Below are 12470 nucleotides of genomic sequence, written 5' to 3' on the forward strand. Positions count from 1 at the left end.
ATACAAATAGAATGAAAGGTCAACAAAAGGTTCCATTAAGTCCATTACCAGACATAAATATTCTTGAAAACTCTGAATGTGATTGTTATGGTATTTCGTACTAGTTAAGAAAGGAAAGCTTATTACCTTATCACCTTATCACATGGATAAAAAATTTTACTTAATTCAATATTACCTTTCACACCACAAAAGAGCAAGGAGAAAACAGAAAGAATTATGTACCTAGTATCCTCCCTGTGGAAAAAGAATATTCAAGCAAATGATTAAAGAAGAAATAAATAAAATTATAAATTTGATCTCACATATTTTGGAATATAAATTTAGGAATAAAAGGCAGGGATTTAAATTGCCATTTTAAAAGGCTTGGACACACCTTTTGTTCACATTTATGTTACCCATGAATCGAACAACCAGGGATTGTGCTACAATCTAAGCTTCATCCCCAGTGCTTACCCTAGTGCCATTAACAATAGGATTTGCTGAGGGACTCCTTGGATGTCCTAGTAACATCTGCTACTCTGTTCTAGTTGGGGGTCTTTCAGAATGATTTTGTATTTTTGTCTCTGCAAGCTAATTTTTAAACAACCCAGTTGGACAAGGAAATGAAATGAAAATTTTACATAGAGCACTTGTATATTCTAATCTACAACCCCCTAGAGGGATAACTATCATTTACTCCATTTTCTTTTTCCTATTAGAGAAAATATTTGGAGAAAATTAATAAACAAAGCAAAACACTTTTTTTGTGTGTGTTTATGAAAACAAGACAAGACAGAGGACTCCAGTTCTGAGACTTTGATTTTTTCCTGGTCAGGAAGTCATTTCTGTTCTACACTTGCTTCATGGACTTTGCAAAATGTGTTCATACACCTAAAAGGACTCATATTAATCACTGTTATAGTTACATGTAAAAGAGATATCTATATAAAATAGATGAGATACCAGTTAAAATGAGATTTGCATTATTTCTATATAAACCCTTATGCGTAATAAAACTTCCAATATTAAATCAAGTCTTGATCTCTTTCCTAAACCCCTGCCCTTCCCCCACCACCACATCCTTAGGTTGACATCCTTAGGTGATGTGCTTTACATACTCAATTATTTGAAAATACTTGTGAGTAGAATTTAGCATATTACTAAAATAGTAGAGGTTTATTTGTGCTGGCCCATTGAAAATGAAAATTGAGTGATCAAATTCAGGCTTCCAAAGATACTTAAGAGAATAAGTAATTTATTAGGGTTATTCGTTCTTTAAATGCACGCAGCCAGGCAAATGAAGCCTCATACAGAGTTGAGATCCTAACGCCTCCTGCTAAAGTTTGTGAACATCTGGTTTAGGAGAATAAATGGGTCATGTCAGTCATTATATGTAATGTACATGGATATCCACCAGCAAAGAATAACACAATTAGAAATTTAAGAAATGTGGCAAAGGGCCAAATTGTCTCTTTTGAGTGTATTATAAGTTTTCAAGGTAAACTGGGGAAACACCAGTACAACTGGAAAGTCTAACTGATTTGATCTAAATCTTTAAAGTAGTCTTGCATAAGCTCTCCCAAGAAGTGCATATTTTATCTTGAGGAGTATCACTCTTTTTGATCGGACCTAAATGGCTTTGTCTTATATCCACTTCTAATTTAATAATAGCTACAATTTAAAGAATATTAGTCATGTGCCATACATGGTGCTTATCTGCTCTTTACATTGTGCACTTACTTAAACTATGGGCATTCAATCATTCATTAGCAGAAATAGTTCACAAAAATTACTATTTTCCACTACAACTTAGATCAGAATTTCAGAACCTTTGATTGATCTTATATTCGGACACTGAATTAATCTCATGCTAGGATTAAAATTTATAAGTCAGTGCTGTACAGAAGATGAAACATTACTAGAAAAAATGACTAAGAGGAAAACAGATTTAAAAAAAATCAGAACTCATAATAAGTTGACTTGTTCAATAAGTAGTACTTAGAAGTCAACATTAATATTAAAACAAAAACATACAAACAAACAAATCTGTATAGCATACAGATTCAACCAAAATCCAGGATAGTAAATTTTAACTTACCTTCAGTGTCTGCTAGTCCAATGCCTACTCCTGTCTGTTTTATAGGCTCTTGCCCATTCTGTCCCATCTTTCCTCTGTTTAGAAAGGAAATAAAAGTTTATATACTTAAATTATGATCTTAAATGCAAATGTGAAGTCTAAGTTTGAAAAAATAGAATGTGACATTATATATTCAGACCTGCAACAAATTACTTGAATGGCAAATATAAACATAATAAATGGATTCCCATCATGTTAATTTTGAAGTGGATATTTGTTCATTATTCCTATTTAGGCTAAACACTGTACCTCAAAATTCAGTGTTCTATTCATGGATTCATTTATCAAAGATAAGACCATCATGAAATCTTCTAATTTTGTTTTGGAATGGGGATTTTTTTTTTTCCTTACCATTTTTAACTCAAGAAGGAGGGTTTTTTAGATCTACACTTTGTTATGATGAGTTGTATAGATCTTTTGGTGAGAAGGGAAATTTTGAATTGAAAAACTTAAAATAATATTGAAATAATATGGATGTTTATTTCTTTCAGATCCTTCCTGAGTGTAGCTTATTGGCTTTTGAAGTCATCCTGCTTGGTCTCTACCTCTGGCTCTACTACTTTATGCTGTCATTTAAGGTAAATCTACTTTATTTTGTGAAGACTATTTCTTCTTTTGTAATTTAAGGATAGTAGCACGAGTTACCCTTTGGTTATGAGAAAAATCACGTGGAAAATGTATATAACTGCTTAGCACAGTGACTGAAACAGCATAATATTCAATATATATAAAGTGCTGATAGGTAGTTACATACATAATGGCTTTAGAACTCAGCCAATGGCTGCAAACCATTTTTAGTTTTGGCCTTCAACTTCTTGGAAGGTCAAACAGATGAAAAACTCAGGAGACTTTGAGCCCTGTGAGTTCAGAATATTGATAATGTAACTGCCAAAAGACTATAGGCACTTCTTATTCCTTCAGAGAAAAAGTTACATGGCATACAAAAGATTCTGAAATTGCCCTTATATGTAGTTATATAAGATGTTCTAAAAAGACGGACTAAAAAGGTTTAAGTGTTTTAAAAAAAGGTGCTTGATCAAAGAAATGTCTTGATATTATACTTTCCAGACAATGATTCTAACACAGCAGTATTTACTAACAATTCATTTTTATTCTCACAAAAATATTTAATTTGCCCAGCCAGCAAAAATGTAACCATACTTATTTCTTAAGAATCCAATTTTATCTTACTTGAAAATTGCTCTAAAGATCCTCTTCTCATTTTACTGAAGTGGTTCTGTACATAATGAAAGAGGAACTGATGTAAATTCAACAATTATTTTACCTTGAAAGCCATTATATTGTTCCAATATAACAATGCTAGGTCAAAGTTTTAAGCACATATTTTTATTAATTGATATTGTGCAAGACAAAGTTAGAAATGTTAGAAATTATATATATATATATATATATATATGTCTGCATCTGCATATGGACAAAAGTCTTGATTAAGCAATGTACAAAACTTCAGCTTGTGTACTTACTTCAGTGAGATCACAACAAAGAGTTGATAAGTTAAAAAAATTAACTTTGCTGTATCTGCTACTATTACCCAGGGAGAAAGCCTAATAGTAGCAATCTTACCTTTAGCAGTACCCTATATTAGTAGAGCTAGCCAAAACACAACCTGTTATTGAGCCATACTCAGTTGAAAGTGAGAAACATTTTAGCAGTGCTAATCTAGTAGATTAGAGTGCTAAAAAATTACTATTCTATTCTATGCCAGACTTTAACAAAATAAGTATAATTTTAGTAATTGTAACAAGAATTTTTTGGGTAATTTTTTATTTGGCCTTAAGGTTTAGGTTTAATATTTTAATGATGCTATTCTGCTGCAGTACTTTTATTGAAAACTGATTTTAAGATTTGGTATTTAGCCAAAATATATATTAGGTGCATTTCTAAGATTATACAGAAAACTTGCAGCACTGTGAAAGCTAAATGGAGTACAAAGGAAATATAACTGTTGGTCATATAAAGGATGCAATTGTTTTGAATTCCCAATAAATAACCTTCAGTTCAGAACATTCTGACTGCACAAATGATAATGTTTATTTGTTAAACAATCACCAAGTAGTTATTGAACATTTACGCTAGCCCAAGCAATAATTGTGTTAGATACAAAGGGAGATAAAAGAACCACCAAATACTGATTCTTATATATCTCCTGTAATGCTTTAGAAAAAAGAACTTTCTTTGTGCTCATATGGCAAAACAATAGCTTCCTAGGCACTTTTAAAAGCTTTTGATTTACAAAAGAAACAGGAAAATGGGGAAAAAAAATTGAAATGTGGTCTGTAAGTAAAAAAAAACAATCCACTTTAGACATCCAGATATTGAGGAAATAATGTAGTTTATGCTCTGAAGTTATAATTTTGTCATCAGTGTTAAATTATATATCTTGAAAGGTACAGATAAATTGGAGGTCATGTGTGGTGCAAAACCTTTACTGACATATGATATTCACAGCTTGGAGACAGGAATGCAATGACTTTGCAGAAATTCTCTTCTGTTAGATTGGATCATCCATGTGCGGACCTACGAGATCGTACCCCTTTTAGAAATCATTGCCAATAAAAATGAACTGATTAAATACAAATAAGTCCATTGAATCCACAACCTACATCTTAAAAAAGTAGATGGATAGATAATCCAATACTGAGTCAAGTAGGAAAAACACATCCTGAAAATCACAAAATAAACATATTTTTCCACTGTACAAATCTATTTTACCCTATTATTTTACTTTTATAAACTTGAGCCATCATCTAAATAGAGCTCTTCTGGGGATCAAAAGGAAAGATTTGAAAAAACCTTGACATTAAAACAAAGAGAAGTAAAAAGATTTCACTCAACAGAGAAAATTTAATAAGGGCCCAGGCCAGTGGTTCACAAACTCACTCTGTAAAGGGCCAGATAATAAAGGATTTGAATGGTCTCTGCTGCAATCACACAATTCTGCCCCTAGAGCACAGACAATATTAGGTAACACATAAGCAAGCTGGTGGGGCCATATTCCAATGAAAATTAACATATGGACACAAATTTCAAATTCACACAATTATCATGTATCACAAAATGCTATTCTTCTGGGCTTTTGGGAAACATTTAAAAATGCAAAAGCCATTTTTAGTTCTTCTCACACCTTACAAAACCAGGCAGTGGGCTAGATTCACGCTGGCCTAGATCCTGGAGCTGTGGCCCAATGGCATTTTTGAAAACTTAACTAGTTATTGGAGAAAGTCAGGGAGTTTAGATTTTGATATTGGAATAGAGATAACATTTATCTTGGATGCTACTAAATTTTGCCACCAATATGACTAAAACCATTCTAACACATTCTAAATACAATCTGCTCTAGTTTTGCATTTTATTTGCAATATGATTTTCTCGAGGCTTAACATTTTATAAATGAACTTTATTCCAAGAGTATCTATTTGGGGACCTATATACAGCTTATTACTAGTTCTAGAAAATATGGTTCTACTTCAAAATACTCCATTTTAATGGTAGAAGAATTTATAGTTGAAAAGTTATTAGTAGTCCAATGTGTTTCTATTTCAAATATATGAGCTCTTTATATATATTTAAATGTCTCCTGATTCAAAATAAATTAATCTATACATTATATGATTAAAGCATCCGCATACTACTGCTGCTGAACTTCCTCCAGCATCAGTTCCGTCCAGTTCAGTCACTCAGTCATGTCCGACTCTTTGCGACCCCTTGGACATCTAAGTTATTATTTTAGCAGTGTTTTCTATTAAATATTGAATGTACTGATTAAGTAGTCCTGGTAGTGACCAGCATTCATCCTTAGAATTCACTAAAGTAATCCAGTCTTTCCTGAATAGTCTATTTTTCTGTTGGCGCAAAGAGTGGAAGTGCTTCAGAGACACTGACTCAAACTTGGATAATTATCTAGTTATTTCCTTTTCATTGGTAAGAAAAGCTTACTCATGATGCTGTTAACTTTGTAGTGGAATAAAAAGAGAGCCACTTACATCCTTGGAATAGGAAATAGATTAGTCTCCCCTGCAGTGCTGCTGCTTCCTTCACTGTCCACGCTATACCCACTGCCAAAGCTGCTGCCCGAGGAGCCAGTGGACACGGAGCTTTCTGCAGGCCGGTGATTGGTGGGCTTGGCTGCATGGTGTGGGAAGAGTCAACGCCACAGTCAATCAATGAAACTCCAACTGATCTCCAAATGCAACTTAAACGTTTTTCTTCATTTACATTATAAAGAAACAGCTCTGGCAAAAACTCTGCATTTCTTAACCTGCCTTTCATTCTCTTTTCTTTAACCAATAACTTTCAGTGGCAACACTAAAAGCCTTTGATTGTTTTTGTTGGACAAAAAAGAAAAACAAAATCACTTCTAGGGATAAACCATCAGATTTTTAGACTGAGTTAAATATTATTATTTGTTGTGATTTATTTGTACTGTATTACAATAATAATATGGCAAGCAAATAAGAATTGTGGCTATTTCATAGAGAAAAGACTTTAGGAAGACTTGGGTAGATAGAAGTGATAGAATACATGAAGATTGCTTTAATATTTTCCATATTAATAACCAATAATTTAAGAAGTCAAGGTGCAAAATAGAATAGATCATTTCAGGAAATGATTAAAAATTCTGGACTTGTTTGTATGTAGCTCTACCAACTGCCTCCAGCAGGTTTTAAAATTTGAAGATATTTATTTCCTCTTAGTCATGTCCTAGTTTATGAGTGGGAGTTGTTTTAAATAACCCATGAGTTTGATTTTTGAACATAAGAATGCATAGTCCCATAGAAGAATTATGAATCTGTATTATAAATTATGCAATAAGTGAATGGTAATGTTAGCAGAGTTCTAGATTAGAAATTTGGGAGGAAATTTTGATGCCAAAGAAATGAAGAGTAACAAAGAGTTTCCTCTTTTTTGTGGGGGTTGGGGAGATGCTCTAGGCAGATTTTTGAAACTATCGTTTTTCTTCTGCTGTGTGGTCAGAGTTTTAGGAGTGAGTGTGAGCTTTGATCTCACAGAATATGGTTTTGAATTCCCAATCCTGCTGAAGTAACTCTAGGAAGTCTGTTTCCTCATTTGAAAATAATGGAGTCAATAAAGCCTCCCTCATAAGATGATGGTAATCAGGAGGGAGATAAAGCTGGAATACAGTAACCCACACTTTGTACTGTGATTTTCTTTGCTATACCCGTCAGACCTCTTCTTCAGGGCTTTATCATCAATGGCTGTTTCCCAGTCTTTGAGAGTATCTGCTGCTACTGTTGCTAAGTCGCTTCAGTCGTGTCTGACTCTGTGCGACCCCATGGACTGCAGCCTACCAGGCTCCTCCACCCATGGGATTTTCCAGGCAAGAGTACTGGAGTGGGGTGCCATTGCCTTCTCCTGTAACTGCATAGTGATACACCAATTCAACTTACTGCTATGGGGGAAAAATACCGTTTAAAAGAGACATGAAGACAAAGCACAAACCTGACTAAGGGGACACACGCTGTGGACCATAGCACTGCTATGACCAGAGCAAGTGGGAGTATCTGGTCCCTGACAATGAATTCACCTTGATTCTCTTCTAATTTTAGATGTACTTTAAGCTGCAAAACTATTTAGATTCTCTCTCCTCCATAAATACTCTTCTACTGTTTAGTCAGGAGTTTCTTAAGCAGTTGGATGGATCCACACCACTTGGTAGAGTTGATAATCTTTTAATGATCTTATATTATCAACATTTTTCTTGAAATGTACAAAAGTACAGTGGCAATCTGGCAGTGCTTTAAGCAGTATACCCCCGCCAAAAAACAGAAAACATAGATGCTGTGAAGGAAATCATTTGAGGGCAGGAAACTCTATCAGATTAGCTATGATCAAGTCTTTCAAAGGTTTTAAGTTTTTTTCCCACTTCTTCCTTTCCATTTCTGAACAACCAGTTTCTCTAAAGCCACCAGAAATGTTCATACCATCTATTTTAGTGATAGTAGGATTCTTTTTCCAGAATAGAAAAGGAAGAAATATTTGATAATTAGTCAGTTGTATGGCAGGTGTGTATTAAATTGGGAATAGCTAGTTAGAAAAGTTCCTGAATCCTGTTAAGTAACCAGCCACCAGTGAATTAAGAGTAATACATAGGACTAGATTTCCAGGAAAAGAATAATAATCATAATGCTTGCTTAATATTCTCTTTGACTTATGTAGAAGAAATCTAACTAATGTGTTAAAGACTTTTTAAAAAGATAAAGTTATAAAATGCAAAGGTAATATGACATAAAATTATGAACACAATAAAATGGATTAAACTGTATAATAAACTGCATAGTGAGTCAGACAAGTCAACGGATTATAAACAAGGAAAAGCTATCACACTTTTTGATTGTCAATAGATGATTTAACTAACTAGATTGTTAATATTTTTAGTATGATACTGAATGTAACAAAGTTATTTCATCAACTGGAAAATCTCAATATATTATTTTCAAAGACAAACCTTAATTAACAGACATTATTTTTAAAATAAATTTATTAATTTAAAACTTTTTTTTTAATCCCTGAGCAATCTCACAAATGTCACAATACATCAAAATACCCGATGATGGCTTATTATTTACATTTCAAAATATCTAATCTTTTCTCTGGCAAACTTTGATTTTTACCTGATGCAGTTTCTAGCTCTAGTCCTCTTCTGGGATATTTGAGAAATGTGAACAGAATGTAAAACAATATAATCATAGGAAAGGAAAAAGGCTAGAAATAAATATAAGGAAACAGTTTTTCATATTGCCTAGGCAAATGGAAATTTCATGTGGAAAACCTATTAAAGTATTGCCAATATTTTAAATGCAAACCAGTAATATTTAAACAAAGAAAACTAAATATAGGGAACATATACAAATTTCAGAATAAGTCTAAGTCCACCTTTGTAAAATGAAATTACATGTAAAGTTAAATCTAAAGAAATTTTGGGTATTTAGGTGAATAACTCAAATGAATCTATATGTTTGGCATTATTTAATAAAATATCTGTGCATGACTGTATTTTTTTCTTAACCTGATACGTAGAGATAGCTTGACATTTAGTTTCTGAAAATGAATTCGATTATAATGCAGAATATATCTTCCTTGTACAGGTCTATATCTATATTGCATAAAATGAGGTTAAAAATATAGAATGCAGTTTTGATGAGCTGGTGCTAAACGTCCAAATATTTTAATAGTTCCTTTTCAGTTACTTGAAACAACACATCTATTTACTAATTTTCTTTAATTGAATCAGCTCCCACAGAAGAAACCATCAATTATATTAAACTGAACTAAATCTGTATTTCTGTAAACCTCCAACAGTAAGTCCTAAAAGCAATGAATAAAGTGCTTTAAGGACTTTCTATTAGAGGCCAGATTATAATTTCAAGAAATCTCATGATTTCAGTAAAATTCTTTAATTTTCATTATCAAATCTGTTTCATTTACTTTATCGTCTGTTGTTTTCCACACGTACCTCCCATGACTTTCCTTTGTATACTCTTCATTGAAGCCCATTCAGACCAATCACTTTGAATCTCTATGATTTGGTTTCTCTTCTCCTGAGCTCTAGCCAAGTCTCTTTCCAATTTTGTTATACCTTCCTCTGACCCTGTCATTTTCTCTATCTAAATGATACTCATCTGGAAAGGCTCAGTTCAGATAGAACCTGTTTCATACATTTCCCTCATCTTTATAATCAGAAGTGAACTCTCCTATATCTAGACTCTCACAGCACATAATTTGTATACCTTTTACAGCAATAATCACTTTCTATATTTAATTGTAGTTGTTAGATTCATGTGGTTTTTGGAAGCAGAACCTACCTATGTTTGTTCCATGGTAGCCTTCTTAAAAGCTTAATCCTGGAACTATGCTGAAGCAATATTTAATAAATTGATAGTAAAAATTATAATAATGATAATTATATTAATAATTCTTTCCTTTAACCAAACAACTTAAAATATCTGAGTGATATAGAGGATTTCTCACTTTTTAAAAATCTAGTTCTGTGTTGATACAAATCAAAAATATCAGAAACACCACAGTATGTATGTGTATGTATATATATATATTTACCCAATATTCTTTGTCAATGAAACTTTGGGTAATCTATTTTTTTTTTTTTTGGTTAACTTTTAAAATCAGAGATTCAACTTTAATCTGTCATACTGCATAGAAAAATGTGATCACTTGATCAGATGTTTTGTCATCCCAAATACCCCCAAACTGGTTTGATTAAAAGAAATATTTAATGAAAACACATGAAACATGGGAGAGCATAGCCTTGTGAATTCATAACAGACCATGAATATTATATATATACACAGACATATATATACATACTTATATATATTTCTAAACTGGAGTGAAAGAATAATACATATGGTAACATTGCATGGGAGGTACTAGAGGGTGACCTTAAGCTGACTACAACCCTTGGTGTACAGACAGGAGGTAAGCTCTGGTTTATATTTCAGTATAATGTCTCTCTACATTTCTTGTAGAAAATAATACTTGAAAACAGTAAAACTAAATACGATTTTTCATAATTTTATGATTTCAAAATTAACAATTAAAAAAATCTCTTCTTCATTCTTCCAACTCTTTAACAGAATTTCAGAAATCATATATTATACATCTGTGTGTTACATATGAAAATATTTATTTTACATTCGATTTGAGACTTTTTTAATAAGAAAAACGTTTTTGGAGCCATCTTCTTAATGAATTACATTTTGGGAGGCCTATTTTCTTTTTGAATTTTTACTTGTATTTGCAAAAGCCAACTAGAAAAAAGAGTGTATCAAATAAATATGTGATGGTATAAGTCTACTTCTAGAGAGAGGGTTTCTATATACACTGCTGCTGCTGCTAAGTCTAGAAGAATAAATACTAGCATGTTGAATCATTTTGGGACTCATTTATTGAGGGGGCATTTCAGGTAAATTAATTTTATCTTCTGTGAGGCAATTCAGTCTGTTTTGAATTATTCTCTGACCTCTTCACTTTCTGTGGCTGCTGGATGGTCAGACATCATTCTGTTTGATTGCTCCTCTGTGGCTAACCTTTATTAAATAGGGTAGTGTCTCTTTGACTGCCCATCTGTCTTCAATTAGCTTGCTCTGTTGATTTTCCCCTCTACTATATACACATCTTTTAAAAAATGCAGAACTATCACTGTACCTACCACACGATGGCAGCACCGTGTTCAAAGTGTCAGATCAAAATTGTGGATGACTTTATAATTGCACAATCATGGACTCTAAAGTTAACTAGTTCCAGAACCATCATCTTGTTTATAGAAAAACTAAGACCCTCCCACTTTTTTTTTTTAAAGTTTAAAGTTTAAGTGACTTTTTCCAGGTCACACATTCATTAATGAAAGAGAATCAAGACTAATCAAAATTAATGAAAGTGCTCATCCAGTTTTCTATAATACTGAATTTCTTAAATTAAGGGTTGTCTATTATAGAATTCAGTGCTTGGAGTGTATTAAGCCTGTGCTATTCTTTCACTGATTTTAAATCCCTGGTCTAGCTCAAAGGTGTTTCTAAATACTTCAGGAATAATTTATTATGTAGGTAAGCCTATAATTTCCTATTATATATATTATTATTATATTCCTATATGCAGTATATTATCTTCATAGATACAGTATATAGGGCTTTAGGATCAATTGTTTGGAATTAAGATAAATCAATCAATAATTCTTTTATTTCAATAGTATAATGATGGAACTGAAATAACTGCCTATTGCTGAAATTATATACTTATAGCATGCATTTTCTTTGTTGTTCTTTAGCTAGTATTATATTTACATTAGTGACCTTTTCTACTTTATCTCCTTCACCTTTCACTCTATTTATCTATCTATTATTATTGTTGCTTTTGTGTTATTTTTACCAAAGAGATCTTGCAGCTTTATCACATTTGCTGATTGGATTTGGATGGTGACCAAATGTCAGATTTTAATTTCCACTGTTACCAGCATTATTGGTAGGTTTTCCCTTGAATTATGTCCAGTAACATCTTTAGGTTTTACTACCATCCAGGAGTATTAATTTAAGAAGAGATATTGCATCTTATAAGGACTTAGAAATGTAATATGCTTTTTTCCTGCTTTACTTCAATATATTCATTATCCAATTAGGGAAAATTTAAAAGAAGACACTAGAAAAACGGCATGCTACTGCTGCTGCTGCTGCTAAGTCGCTTCAGTCATGTCTGACTCGGTGCGACCCCATAGACGGCAGCTCACCAGGCTCCCCCATCCCTGGGATTCTCCAGGCAAGAACACTGGAGTGGGTTGCCATTTCCTTCTCCAGTGCATGAA

At 32.7% G+C, this 12470-nt stretch overlaps 1 protein-coding gene across 5 annotated transcripts in view; it reads right to left on the bottom strand.

Moving 5' to 3' along the window:
* PCLO (piccolo presynaptic cytomatrix protein) overlaps window positions 1-12470 on the bottom strand; it is a 384975-nt gene that overhangs the window by 33357 nt on the left and 339148 nt on the right. For all 5 annotated transcript variants that reach the window (XM_086398565.1, XM_086398563.1, XM_086398561.1 and 2 more), the window contains 2 exons: window positions 6121-6262; window positions 2078-2151 (listed from right to left, as the gene is read on the bottom strand). In XM_086398565.1, the coding sequence (XP_086254691.1) occupies window positions 2078-2151; window positions 6121-6262 (216 nt within the window). The remainder of the gene's footprint in view (window positions 1-2077; window positions 2152-6120; window positions 6263-12470) is intronic.

The sequence above is a fragment of the Bos grunniens genome, chromosome 4 (genome assembly GCF_055505025.1).
Source record: "Bos grunniens cultivar Pamir isolate PY7600 chromosome 4, Bosgru_T2T1.0, whole genome shotgun sequence".
Lineage (NCBI taxonomy): Eukaryota > Metazoa > Chordata > Mammalia > Artiodactyla > Bovidae > Bos > Bos grunniens.